The sequence below is a fragment of the Rhagoletis zephyria genome, unplaced genomic scaffold, assembly GCF_001687245.7.
Source record: "Rhagoletis zephyria isolate East Lansing unplaced genomic scaffold, Rhagoletis_zephyria_1.1 Rzeph_scaffold_13746, whole genome shotgun sequence".
Taxonomy (NCBI): Eukaryota; Metazoa; Arthropoda; class Insecta; order Diptera; family Tephritidae; genus Rhagoletis; species Rhagoletis zephyria.
In genome coordinates, this window is record NW_016170817.1 from 2,372 (window position 1) to 15,298 (window position 12,927).

At 35.2% G+C, this 12,927-nt stretch overlaps 3 protein-coding genes and 1 long non-coding RNA gene across 7 annotated transcripts in view; 2 read left to right on the forward strand and 2 right to left on the reverse strand.

Annotated features, from left to right (window-relative positions):
- glo (heterogeneous nuclear ribonucleoprotein glorund) overlaps positions 1 to 4,336 on the reverse strand; it is a 6,409-nt gene extending 2,073 nt beyond the window's left edge. For both annotated transcript variants that reach the window (XM_017634572.1, XM_017634571.1), the window contains exons 1-4: positions 4,190 to 4,336; positions 3,102 to 3,536; positions 2,909 to 3,040; positions 698 to 842 (exon numbers count right to left, since the gene is read on the reverse strand). In XM_017634572.1, the coding sequence (XP_017490061.1) occupies positions 698 to 842; positions 2,909 to 3,040; positions 3,102 to 3,513 (689 nt within the window). In that variant the 5' untranslated portion in view covers positions 3,514 to 3,536; positions 4,190 to 4,336. The remainder of the gene's footprint in view (positions 1 to 697; positions 843 to 2,908; positions 3,041 to 3,101; positions 3,537 to 4,189) is intronic.
- Positions 4,337 to 5,674: 1,338 nt separating this feature from the next.
- Positions 5,675 to 6,375, forward strand: LOC108378289 (huntingtin-interacting protein K). The gene is made up of 3 exons (XM_017634576.1): positions 5,675 to 5,938; positions 5,994 to 6,101; positions 6,164 to 6,375. The coding sequence occupies exons 1-3, from the start codon at positions 5,789 to 5,791 to the stop codon at positions 6,260 to 6,262; spliced, it is 357 nt and encodes a 118-aa protein (XP_017490065.1). The 5' UTR covers positions 5,675 to 5,788; the 3' UTR covers positions 6,263 to 6,375.
- Positions 6,376 to 6,615: 240 nt separating this feature from the next.
- LOC108378288 (dnaJ homolog subfamily B member 12) lies at positions 6,616 to 8,921 on the reverse strand. 2 transcript variants are annotated; one of them, XM_017634573.1, is made up of 7 exons: positions 8,817 to 8,921; positions 8,403 to 8,748; positions 8,000 to 8,192; positions 7,551 to 7,941; positions 7,383 to 7,498; positions 7,157 to 7,320; positions 6,616 to 7,099 (listed from the first exon to the last, which is right to left on the reverse strand). In XM_017634573.1, the coding sequence occupies exons 2-7, from the start codon at positions 8,533 to 8,535 to the stop codon at positions 6,987 to 6,989; spliced, it is 1,110 nt and encodes a 369-aa protein (XP_017490062.1). In that variant the 5' UTR covers positions 8,536 to 8,748; positions 8,817 to 8,921; the 3' UTR covers positions 6,616 to 6,986. The 2 variants fall into 2 exon arrangements, with proteins under 2 accessions (XP_017490062.1, XP_017490063.1); XM_017634574.1 differs by having other exon boundaries at positions 8,403 to 8,873.
- Positions 8,922 to 11,867: 2,946 nt separating this feature from the next.
- On the forward strand, positions 11,868 to 12,318 carry LOC108378286 (uncharacterized). Of its 2 annotated transcripts, none has more exons than XR_001849401.1 (2): positions 11,868 to 12,038; positions 12,254 to 12,318. It is a non-coding gene; the product is annotated as an uncharacterized LOC108378286 (long non-coding RNA). The 2 variants fall into 2 exon arrangements; XR_001849402.1 differs by having other exon boundaries at positions 12,257 to 12,318.
- Positions 12,319 to 12,927: the final 609 nt, after the last annotated feature.

The window sequence follows — 12,927 nt, forward strand, 5'->3', positions numbered from 1 at the left end:
TAAAATTTTACTCATACTTTTCCAAGTTAGGTAAATTGATTGCACTGAAAACTTGAAACAGATTGTTTTTTATCAAAGCGCTGGAAGACGTTTGTCAGAAACTTTTTATAGCCGAAGAAGTTAAGAAAACATGTTTCTAAAAATAAGAACTCAATAGTAGACTTGGAATTAAAAACAAAAAAGTGAAATATATTTTTTTGTCTAAACACTTTAGTGGCTAGTGTTAGATTTTCTGGTCAAAATGTGCAATTTGATTTTACCAAGAAAAACTTCTTCAAAATATATTAGAAAATAAATTTGCGTAGAAGGCTTTTCAATCACCGCACTGCAGTGTTGACAAAATTTATATTCCTTTGGGAGTATTCCCTTAAACCAGAGTAAAGGTCCAGAGTGCCTTAAAGACACCGAAAAGTTAACCGAATCCACAAAATTTCTCGGTAACAACTTTGGAGTTTTTCACTCAATGTTTTTAATTAAAGAAACCCACAAACTGATTTTTTAATTTTTCCTAGTACAAATTTTCTTCAACAATTCAGTTTGGGTTTAGTTTTTTCTGCATAAGAACCTAAAACAAAATGGTAGTAAAAAAGGTAATTGCATATATGTATTTAATTATTATTTTTTTTTTAATTAATAGAGAAGTGATCGTTTTATTCATTATTATTTAAGAGACAAAGAAATTATAGTGACAACCCACCTGTGCCCAATCTTTTCCCGATTACGTCCCAAGGCTTGTTCAGTGTCTTCCTGGCTTTCGAACTGAACAAAAGCTTCCCCAGTCGCACGACCCCTTTTGTCCATAACAAAAAGTATTCCCTCCCGATCCGGTTTGATTTCCAACCCTGCCCATGACGATAACAACCAAATGTAAGAATTCTTTCAATTCATAGTATACAATTTTTTTTTTGTTTTTTGTATTTGTTCTATGAGAAACTTTATAAAAAAAAATCATCATTATTGCTGCATATATTGTAACGCTGTGTCGTTGCTTGCTGTTGTAATGTAATGCTATTGGAAAGAGTAGTGGAGGCACCAAGTTTGCACAATTGGTTTTAAATAAAGAGGAACGAACAAAGGGTTTTTGCCTTATCTAAAAATTTGCTAAATTAAGTAAAATATGTTAAATCAATATTACTATTAGCCGAAATCGCTAAATACACATTTTGTTTGTTTGTTTATAACTAAAGATTTCTCCTTGAAAACATTAAACAAAAAAACTACATGATTTTAAAGACCAAATGATTGTACAAATGCGTAGATATGTATGTATACAGTACTAGGCAATACAATAACACTCCCATTTCAAAGTAATATTGTTTCCCACTCGTGTTTTTTTTTTAGGAATACTCAATTAAAATACAGTTCATTATCTAAAAAACCCCATTATAACCCAAGTTTCAAACTTTGTAAAAAAAAAATTAAACAAATTTTCACAAAAATTTCAAACTTTTTTCTCAGAAGTGTTAGAATTTTTTTGAGTACGCAGTTTTATAGCTCATCCAATTTTAGTCTAACAATGTGCAAGGTTCAAGTGGCTAAAAATAACCTTTGCTTTTATAGAATTTTCTCGTAGGTGTTGTGCGACAAAAAAAAATCTAAAAAAATTAACGGTTATTTTTAGCCCCTTGAAACTTACACATAAATAGACTAAAATTGAATGAGCTATACAACTGCGTACTCAAATTCTTACCTTTCTGAGAAAAATATTTGAAATTTACGTGAAAACTTGTTGCATTTTTTTGTAGTATTTTACAAAGTTTAAAACTTGGCTTTATTTGGGTTTTGTTAGAGAATGAACTGTTTTAATTGAAAATTCTTAAAAATTAATAATTAAACATAAGTGGCAAACAATATCACTAGGAAATGGGGGTGCTAAAGATATGGCCAATACTCTATGTACGGATTGATCCATCTAGACGTTTTGTTTTTTTTTTAATCTCAAATAAAACAAAAACAGAACTGGATGTCGGAATCTTTATTATTACCCGAAAGAGTAATTTGGCACTTACTTTTTAAAAACACATAATTCCATTCAAATTTTGGGCGCAGACAGAACATAATCGTCAAAGGCGAGTGCTACCCAAACAATATGTCGTTCCCACGACAGTCGGGTCTACGTAACCGGAACGACCCAGANCTTTTCTTTTTTTTTTAATTTCAAATAAAACAAAAACAGAACTGGATGTCGGAATCTTTATTAATAACCCGCAAGAGTAATTTGGCACTTACTTTTTAAAAACACATAATTCCATTTAAATTTTGGGCGCAGACAGAACATAATCGTCAAAGGCGAGTGCTACCCAAACAATATGACGAACTCTTTGCTGGCTGAAATTGAAGCCCGTGATATCGGCAACATTTGGTTTCAGAAAGGTATCGTTTGATCACACCTAGGGTCATGTGAAGTCTATAATGCAAAACGCGCATTGCTGGCAAGATTAATTGAAAATTGGACCTTTCGAATGGACCACCTACAGCGTAGTCGCAGCCAATATTTCAATAAAATTATTTTTAAAAAGTATATGTCAGAGGTTGTTCTTTCGGGTAATAATAATAATTCCGACATCCAGTTCTAAGTGCTTTATTAAAAAAAAAAAAAAACAAAAAACAAACGTTTAGATGGATAACCCTTTATATACTAAATAGTAAATATGGTGAGTTTCTAAAAAGTAACTGCCTATTTTAAACAAAAACAAATAGGCTTAATGGTAAGTTTTACAAATACCAACCTTGCCAACAGAGACATCAGCATATTACTTTAAAATATGATTGCTGATTTTTTTCCAAAAAAAAAAAACTAATTATGTATCCAATAACACCTTCCAAACTCAAAATATTGCAAACTCCAATTTTCATTAACGTTGCTATACATACAAACTAAGTGAAAACCACAAAAGCCTCTACTTACCGTTAAAGAATTCCTCAACTTGTTGTTCGGTAACTGCATATGGCAGTCCACGCAGTTTCACAACGTATGATACGCCATGGCTACCGGTTTTACGCATGGCTTCTTTCGCTTCCTTTGGGTTAGCGGTGAATACTTAAAAAAAAAAAACAATGGGGTTTTATTTAAATTTTTCCCCGTTTTGCATTACACTTACCTTCAATGTAGCGATGTCCCATACTACCCTTATTTAATTTGCGCGCTTCTTCAACATCCTCTTGGGCCTGCACTTCAACGTATGCTTCACCGGTATTTTTCCCATCCCAGCGGCTGGTTATGAGATGAATACCCTTTGAGCCATTAACAACATTAACATTTCCCAGAAAATCTAAGATTTCTTGATGCGTCGCAGACCATGGTAAGCCACGTAAACGTATATATTTAGGGCTACCAGAAGTGCTAGTACCACCGCCACCTGACTGGTCTTGGCTTTGGTCATTGTAGTCGTCATTTTCCTCTTGATCATCAAAATCTCCTTGTGGTTGATCATCATCATATTCTTGGCTGTTGTCATCATCCCCATACTCTTGGGAGTAGTCTTCGTTATTGGCTTGTGCGTCAGTGGCCATTTTAGGTTAAAATGTAAAATTAACTGCAAATATGCAAAATAAATAAGCATATAAGGCTTGTTCGAGTTGCAATCACAACCACAGTGTAGCACGATTTTTTAAAGTATCACGTTCGGTGTGAATTTCTAGCAACGTGTTGCAAATTTTCATTAATCATGTTGCTTATATTTGCACCGTCGAAACTTTACGTAATTTAATACCCCGCCAAAGTCAGTTTCATTTTGATTTTCTAAGTTCTAAGTTACGCTAAATTGCCAAATTCGGGCTTTAACTCACAACGTGTTTATGACACAAATAATCGATAGTAGTCGCCGGCAGCATCGGAAACCCGATTGGCGTCAACGCGAGGCTCAGCCTACGCCAGCGTCGACGCACCAATGCCATTTGCAACCAGCTGCATTTGTTTTAATAAACGATGGAGAGATATTTCCTTCTTTAAAACAAACCCTATTTTGTATAAAGCAAACTTAATTTTAATTAAAGCGAATTTTTAAGTGTTAAAATAGAATTATGCCAAATTTTCTCTGCCGTCACAATGCCGCCAACCATTGTCCGCCATCTTGAAACGATGGCTTGCTGAGGCACATTCGGCGCGATTTTGCAAAATTTCCAAACTAATTTTACGGCAACAATTCGTCGAATTACAATTAAATTTTTATTAAACCATGCTACTTACCTTTTATATAATAGTTTTTACACAAATTCACTGTAATTAAAATATTATTTTCACTCTTTTTTCGCGTTGAAAATCCAGCAGCAGAACACGAGAACCCAGCACAACTTTTCCGATGCGAACGAAAGTGTGAAACGAAAATCGGCAACTAAAATGAAATGACAAAAGCCCAAAAAATACCCAATCCACTGGTGCTATGCTGCCAACTCAAAATGTTTTTCATGCACCCAAAAATACAAGATTACGTACGTTCCTACGACAGTCCGGTCTACGTAACCGCAACCAAAGAACGCAAATCTAAATTTAATAAATAAATTTAATTTACCTTCTTTGGGGTAACTTCTGATTTGGTCAAACTTTTAAAGTTGTACAGACCCATGTCGTTTTGTGTCTAGTCTGCCTTATACCTTGGTTATAATGCACGGGGCGAATAGTAACAAATCGCGGCGAATTCGTAAGGATCTATTGATTTTTGCCTTGATTATAATGGACGAGGCGAATCGTAACTAATCGCGGCGAATTCGTAAGGATCTAGTGATTTTAGATGGGACACAATAGACCCAGTGGTCGCAGTGCCTTACCCCACCAACTATCTATCTATCTATTTATTTTAGATAATTCCGTTTTACGTTACGTTACGTGCATTATAACCATTTGCATTCATTTCCCATATAATAGATAATTAAGTGAAAGTTCACTCCGTTCCGTAATAGGCTGTTTTTGTTTACGCGTAAAAGCACATTTAGCGCATTTAGCTCTAAATGCTTCTCTAAATGTACATTTATCCATACAAAATTCGTCACCTAAATGCAACTAAATGCAACTCCATTTATGCATTAAGAATCTAAATGCTAAAAGCAACCCTGTGATCTTCCAAAATTTCCACGATTCGAACATGGTTTAATGTGAAAAAGTGGCAACATTGCTTTTTCGAGTATACAGTCGCTAGCTGCGTTTCAGTGATCGCCGATCGAGATTTCATTTATTATTTTACACTATTTGGATAAAGAAAAGTTACGCAAATTCAACATCGATATGATGCTGATAGAAATCTGGATTAATTTGTGATCAACTCTGTTTATTTTGTTTCCTAATTAAGTATGAAAATTATAATTGAAAGCACCGACAAATGAATATATACACAAACAAATGTTCGGTTATGGTTAAAACAATTCAAGTTTTTGTATTGAATTTTCGGTTTAGAATTTATTTTTTCCTTTTCAGTAGGGGTTTTTGCACATTATCTTTTCTGTGAGAATTTATCGTAATAGATACGAATCTGAATAAGCGACTGGAACACGGCTGTTTGTCAGAAGCATACGATTTCGAACTCGCGTAAATGTACATTTGCTAAATGCGGTAGCATGAACGCTCTTCGAAAACATATGTTCGAAAGTGCTAAATGTTGCATTTTAAATGCAGCAAAAACGCTGCATTACTTCCATTATAACCCAGGCATTACTTAAAATGTGTTGTACTTATTAAACACAGCTTTGACGTTTGCACTCATCCCTTTTCCAGCTGTGATCTCTTTCAACAATTTCGCACATTTTAAAGTAAAAAGATAATAATTATATTAATTTGGTAAATTTAACATCGAAAATGTCTGAAAATGAAATTAATGGCACTGAGGAGGATGTTCAGGATAAGAAGCAGAAGAAACAAACCCGTCACGATGGCGGCGCAGCAGATTTGGAACGTGTGACTGATTATGCGGAGGAGAAGGAAATCTCGGCAGCGCACATATCGAGCGTGAGTGACCATACGTTTTTTGTTTAATAAAATTTATCTAACAATTACTAAACAGGCCGTTGAGCAAATAGGCAATAAGCGGAGTAAAGAAGATGAGCGGAAATTTGCTAAAGAAATGGAGCTCCAGAAAGTGCATGTGAAAAAAGAGGACATTGAACTGATAGTAAGTAAACCAGCGGTGCTTCTATTGTGAGGTTTTTTTCTAATTTACATTTTTATTTTTAGATGAATGAAATGTTAATTACACGCACTCAAGCAGAGAAAGTGCTTCGCGAACAGAGTGGTGATGTTGTTGCCGCCCTGGAGGCGATTATTGCCAATTGAATTTTGGAACGCCAATCATTAACTGATAAACAACACGCAAGGGCTATAATTTCCATACTTTTAATCCATATTTTATAAAAAAATAAAACTAACTAAATACTAAAAAGAGAAAATACCTTTTTTCGGATACCATCAAGAAAAAAAGATTAAAAATTCAGCAGTTTCCATCCATTACAATCGACATTGTAAATCTGATTTCCCAGTGGCTGTGGGGTCTTTAAGAAGAGAGCAACATTTATTCCTGACTAAGGACTGTCACTCCAGAGACCCAACCACTTTTTTTTGGAACGCTTTATGCTGCTAAAATAGAATTTTGCTTGCATCCTTCGTATTATAAAGAAAACGTCAACAGATATCGACTATTGCATTTATTGCCAAACTATCTGATCTTAAATAAAGCAGCGTTTTATATTTTTGTTAATCTAAATATGCATGTTATGTAAGGTAATTTGATTCTATTCCAAAACTTGCTTGAAAAATAGCTATAAGATAATCAAAACAGCGTAATATTAACATACACGCGCTCATAAGTTTAAATTTTTGTTTTACCCGGTCGTTATCCTCGGAAGTTACTTTAGCTAAAATTCTCAATTAGGAACGCACGTACATATTTTGTCGATTTCCATTTTTTCCTACTAAGATTTTAAATTATATGTAAATAAATGTAATGTATTAAAAACACAATAACGAAGACAACAAACAAATTTACTTATTTTAGAATAAACTACGTATTCAAATAATTCTGTAGGTTGTCACACGAAGGCATATTTATATTTTGTGCTTTACGGAAAAGTTCGCGATCACCAAACGAGCGAGCTTTTGCCAACATAGAATCACCTAGAAATAAAACCGTCATGGTATAATTTATAACCGGTCCAAAGTTAATTTACTTACGGTAATTACGCTCGCGGCTGCAAGAATACTTCAGATGGTCTATAAAGTCCTCCTCCACTGACTCTTCTAAACGTCCAACGGATCCTTGATATTCGGAGTGGAAATTATTCTTCACATAGTACGGAACTTTTAAGCGATTTGTTTCACGTTTTACAGCATATTTACTGTAAAAAGAATTTAAGTACAGATTTACTTTCTTTTTAATTGACAAAAAAAAAAAACTCACTGTGATGGCGTTAAGCTGTAAATCGGATCCGATATGAAGAACGAGGATATCATCGATAAACCAATCAAAAGTAGTATGGGCAAAAAGTTTATAAGCGCCGAAGAATTCGATTGATGCTGCAATAGGCATAAATAAAGTTTAATGTTCCCAATCAAAATTCACACTTACTTCGCCATCATCACGATGCTGTTGTCGACGCCTTTGTTGACGCATGTATACATTTTGCTGGGCAAAGCCACCGCCAAAGAACATATTGAATAAATCTTCAGGACTAACTTCGGCTTGGAAACCGCGTGCGTATGCATACTCGTAATTGTCTCTGCGAACACCGTGTCCACTGCTGTGTGTCTCATTTAAGCCATATAGATCGTATTGCTTACGTTTCTCAGCATCTGTGAGAATAGCAGCAGCGTTTCCCACAGCTTTGAAGGCGTCCGAAGCGCCAGGTGCTTTATTTTTGTCAGGATGCAAAAGTAATGCCAATTTCTTGTAGGATTTCTTAATTTCCGAATCAGTGGATTCTTTGGTAACGCTTAAAATTTCGTAGTAATCGCGACAACTAAAATATGTAAAAAATTTTATACAAAACGTGCAACAATAAAGCTATAATCACTTACCCTTTAACCTTACGTACGGCCTCAAGTTGCTCCTTCGTATACTCCGGCTCTGCATGACGAGAGTCAGAGTTCTTGCGCTTACGTGGACCATCAGTAGCAGTGGTCTCACGGTGGGCCGTGCCGTTGCCACCTGTACTGTTGCTCGTTTTGCCCGCACCTGTAGTTGTGCCTGACTTCACTTTAGCCAGTAACTCTGACCGAAGAAATATAAAAAATTTATAATTTTTAAACGGAATTCGCGTTAAGGTTTAACATTTTTATTATGGTATAGATTATGTCGAAATGCTGGTCTAATGCGTCATTCTTCGTCGTTTAAAGAATAAAGGGAATGCCGCATTATACTAAAGCCAGCTTCCTGACATAAGCTACTATTCCATATGAACACAGATTTATTTATGCTCACCCTTGGCCCGTGCAGTTGGAAACAATTTCTCGGCTTTTAGCACAAATTTTTCAGCTTTCTCGATTTTACCCTCCGCAAATGCTTGTACAGCTATATCTATACAGCGATGAGCTTCGTCTTTATTGCCGTCCATTTGAGCCAGTGTTTTTTCGTTCTCGCTGTAGCAATTTAAATTCAATTATTGAATTCAGTACGATGTGCACGATTACTTGCTAAATTATTGCGCACCACCCTCTACGTGACGAGTGCACTACTTGGCTATCGCAGGTGCACCGAAGCTGTGTGCGTTCAAAGGGCTTGGATTGTGGTTTTCAAACAATCCTAAAAACCCACACACACACGTCACCTTTTATCAACCACCAACAAAACCGTGTTAATTAAATAATTCTAAAAGGTAATTTTATTATCTTCTACCTTTTTAATGTCTTCTCACGCAGGTAGTTTTTTTCTGGAGGGTGCTAATGAAAATTTTTAAGAATTAATGAAATTTTTTTTCTCGAATTTTGACATTATGTTTTGGAGGCTCATTCGTTTAACCCTATATCACCCTATACTTCCAGTAGTGCATTCCAGTGATGCCAATGAAAATCGATTATCGTGCCATGAAATATCGATATTCAGAATAAACGATACGATATCGAACATTCCTAATTCGAAGTCGTTCAGGCTTTGCAGGATTTTCATGCGAGCAACTCCACAACAAGCTTTTCGCGCTTAAAGTTTCTTTACATTACACATGCAGTAAATATTTGCAAACATATTCATTTTATACAGTAATCTTTGAATTTTCTCTTCCTAAAATTTTAAATGATTATTTTATAAAATAGTGGAAGATTAGCAAATAAAATTTTGTATTATGTAACATATATGGGTAGTTACGTTTTGATTCTTACCTCGTCCATAGTGTTCATTCGCTTTTTATGTGTTCGTGCAAAACTGACAACCTGGTAAACTGTCAAGGTTGAATCTTGCTGAAATTTATACATTTATCCACAAAAATCGTTTGACTAAGTGACAAAGTTTGACAGTTCATTTATCAAAATTATTTATCGTTTTATCAAATTTCTCAACAGTTTATCACTTTTGATGAAGACCTCTATTAATGTTCAAACTAGAGAGGGGCACGAGACTAAATATTTGGTCCCGATCCCGCCCACATCTAAATTCAATTTTTAAGACCCGAACCCGCCCATCCCGACGTTTTTCAGAATTATACCTCGGGTTCCGAAACCGATCACTAAAAAAATTCACATGCTTTTCAAATTAATGTTAAATACCAAAAAAAAAACGAATGAAAGATGTGGCATCTTCCGATTATTTGGTTTTGCTTCGCCGTTCGTTTTCGTCCCAACAAAACATAAAAAGTGCATATTTCACACATCGTTTTTAAGGAAGGTTTTCCGAATTTTCTGAGGTTGCGGTTTTATCGGGAAAGGATTTTGGTCCCGTCACGTCCGCAAAATTTCACAGACCTTCCCGATACCGCCCATCCTGGCCAATTTGAAATCAGTACCGTGGGTCTCGCGGGTCACGATACCCCGCGCCCATCTCCAGTTCAAATAATAAATAATTTTTGCCTGCATTTAATTGCCTAAACTTTGTGTAAAATTCCTTTAAAATATGGTAAAGAGCGAAATACACTACAACATGCAAACATGGCTCGTTAAAGGAAAGAATTTTAGTTCACAACGTCAAAAATTATCGTTTTCTTTAATTTNTTACACTTGCATCTATGCTTCTTGCATCTTGACGGCTGTCGCAATATAACATACAGCACTTCATTGAATTAGTTTTTAAGCAGTCTTCAACTAAAAAATCACTCGCAAATTGCAAATTAACACAATTTAAACTGATTTTTCACTTATAATTAAATTTCTCTTTAGCTGATTTGTAAACAAAGGTTTATTTACAAGTTACCACAACTGTCAAAATCGGCAAAACCAAAGTAGCGGTACCACTGACGGCGCCACCTTTGTTCGCTGCACCGTGGTTTTCTTTAATTTTTTTCTCCTACGTCCTCACTTGTTATTTGCAAATAAGATGTGCGTATAAACCATGAACGAAAGACACAAGATCACGTAAGAACAAGAGAGTGAAAAAAGTCGATTTTTTTAGCGGGTTCTACGCCATCTTGTTTCACTGGAAAACGAGCGAAAAGTAAACAAAGCAAAGAAAACAACGAAAACCAAAATTAGCCAAAATTATTGTCAGCCACTTTAAACGCACAATTTAGGTAAAATGATGCAACAAAATGCTTTAAAATGTGTTGTCATGTTGAATTAACTCTTCTTTACTTGAATAAAAGTGTAAAATAGTGGTGCTTGTGATGTAAACAAACGCCCAGCTGACGAACCCGCTTTCGCAAACTTTNATAAACGTATTGGCTGCATTTCTTTATTCATTCTGAACGTTTGGAATAAACTTTTTTGTTTATTTATTCTTTAGAACGTTCCTGATGATATGTTGACGTATATTTCAAACGCATTCNCTGAACGTTTGGAATAAACTTTTTTGTTTACTTATTCTTTAGAACGTTCCTGATGATATGTTAACGTATATTTCAAAGGCATTCTGTTTATTCCGGACGAGAAATGGGATTATCCGGAATGTATAAAGAAACGCAGCCATTAATTAATAGCTTGAAGCAAAGGGATATTTCGCTGGGTTTGTCAAGCCGCTTGTGTTGTGTATTTCGCTCTTAAGTGTTATCGATTACGGCATTGTAATGTTCGAAGGAATAACTTTCAGACGACGCCTGAAAAGCCTAAAAAGCTTAAAACGCGTTTGAAAGTTGGCATCTTTCAGGCATTTCGGAATTTCTGCTGGAAAGCGTTTCTTATCCCAAAAAACAAGCAGAAACTAGCAGCTCTCTCTTGTTCTTACACTCTTATTTTCTAGGCCCCCTGCTAATTTCTGCTAGTAAAATTTTTACTTGCAGAGACTAGCAGCTGTCAAAATGAATAAACAAGCTAACACCGGTCAGCTGNAGCTTGAAACGCGTTTGAAAGTTGGCATCTTTTAGGCCTTTCGGAATTTCTGCTGGAAAGCGTTTCTTATCCCAAAAAACAAGCAGAAACTAGCAGCTCTCTCTTGTTCTTACACTCTTATTTTCTAGGCCCCCTGCTAATTTCTGCTAGTAAAATTTTTACTTGCAGAGACTAGCAGCTGTCAAAATGAATAAACAAGCTAACACCGGTCAGCTGTTTATTTGCTAATTTCTGCTAGTTTTGCATTTCTTTAATTTTTCTTTATTTCGCTCTCTGTGATCGTAATTCTCTCAATATTCCCATTCTTCTTCTTCCTGAAATTTATCTGTTTGAAAAGAAAAGAAACAAAGCCATTTTGACAGTTAAATTAAAAGTGAAAAAAGCCAATCAGACCGATTGTTATTTAAAATCGATAGCTAAAAAGTTACGAGTACCACTCGCTGATGTAGTGTTTTTTTAGCATTGCTAAGGAGTTGGCAGCTCTGGCCGAACTTTTTCTATCAACGTCGTCTCATTTCGTTGCCTCCGCGAAAATAACGATTTTCTGGTGAAATTTTGTGTGTTTGTGCGCGAAAAATACTCGCAAACTTCACAAAATCAAATGTAATTATTCTTTTCAATCAGTGCAAGCGCATACAAACAGTAGAAGGTAATGTAAAAGTCGTAAACGAGTTTTGCAAAGTGCTCTCCACTCGGTATTCTATCATCACCGTCATTGTCGCAAAGGCCGTCTCTGTTTTGTCGTCGCGTCGCTGTCGCAGTTGACGTCGCTGTTCGTTGCCATTGCTATTTGGGTTTCGGGTGTGATTCTAGTTCCTTTTTGTATGTATTTGCATTGGTTGATACGATTATAATACATTAAAGTAGGAATCCGAGTTATAAAAATAAGGTATATCCTTATAAGCTTATTAAGTATATTGTATAGTGAACAAAAAATCAATTAAAAANGTTCCTTTTTGTATGTATTTGCATTGGTTGATACGATTATAATACATTAAAGTAGGAATCCGAGCTATAAAAGTAAGGTATATCCTTATAAGCTTATTAAGTATATTGTATAGTGAACAAAAAATCAATTAAAAACGAAGCAAAAGAATTATTTCCACGGCGCTATTGGATAGTACGTAAAAATAAAAACAAACAAATGTACGATTCAGTCATCTCTTTCTAACACACGCTTGTACGGTTAAGCCAACGTAGTCCTCGCCGCAGCGAATATAGTATTTGCATTGAGTGCTTTTAAAAAAATCTAAGGAAATCGTTGAAATAAATTTGTAATATTTGTGATAAGGTAAGAGCAATTATTAAATGATTTTCTGGGAAACATATTTATTAATATATCTATCATCACTAAAGGCAAAAGCACAATCCTCAAAAATAATTGCACAACTTGAAAAGTTATGGCTGACTGCTCCCATGTGGTTAGCCGGCGTATCCTGTTTTTAAAAGAGCAAACTTGTTTAGGTAAAAACGTACGTTCGTGGTTAATTAGCATGATTCAATAATGAAAGGTTTTGTAAGAAAAACTTTCTCTCGCT

What these genes read in the sequence shown, in the direction of transcription:
- LOC108378289 (XM_017634576.1), top strand. Translation starts at nt 5,789, where the DNA reads ATGTCTGAAAATGAAATTAATGGCACTGAGGAGGATGTTCAGGATAAG. An exon ending in CGGCAGCGCACATATCGAGC is followed by an intron (nt 5,939 to 5,993) that starts GTGAGTGACCAT and finishes ATTACTAAACAG; the next exon opens with GCCGTTGAGCAAATAGGCAA. An exon ending in AAGAGGACATTGAACTGATA is followed by an intron (nt 6,102 to 6,163) that starts GTAAGTAAACCA and finishes TTTTATTTTTAG; the next exon opens with ATGAATGAAATGTTAATTAC.
- LOC108378288 (XM_017634573.1), bottom strand. Translation starts at nt 8,535, where the DNA reads ATGGACGGCAATAAAGACGAAGCTCATCGCTGTATAGATATAGCTGTA. An exon ending in TCCAACTGCACGGGCCAAGG is followed by an intron (nt 8,193 to 8,402) that starts GTGAGCATAAAT and finishes TTCTTCGGTCAG; the next exon opens with AGTTACTGGCTAAAGTGAAG. An exon ending in AGCATCGTGATGATGGCGAA is followed by an intron (nt 7,499 to 7,550) that starts GTAAGTGTGAAT and finishes TGCCTATTGCAG; the next exon opens with CATCAATCGAATTCTTCGGC.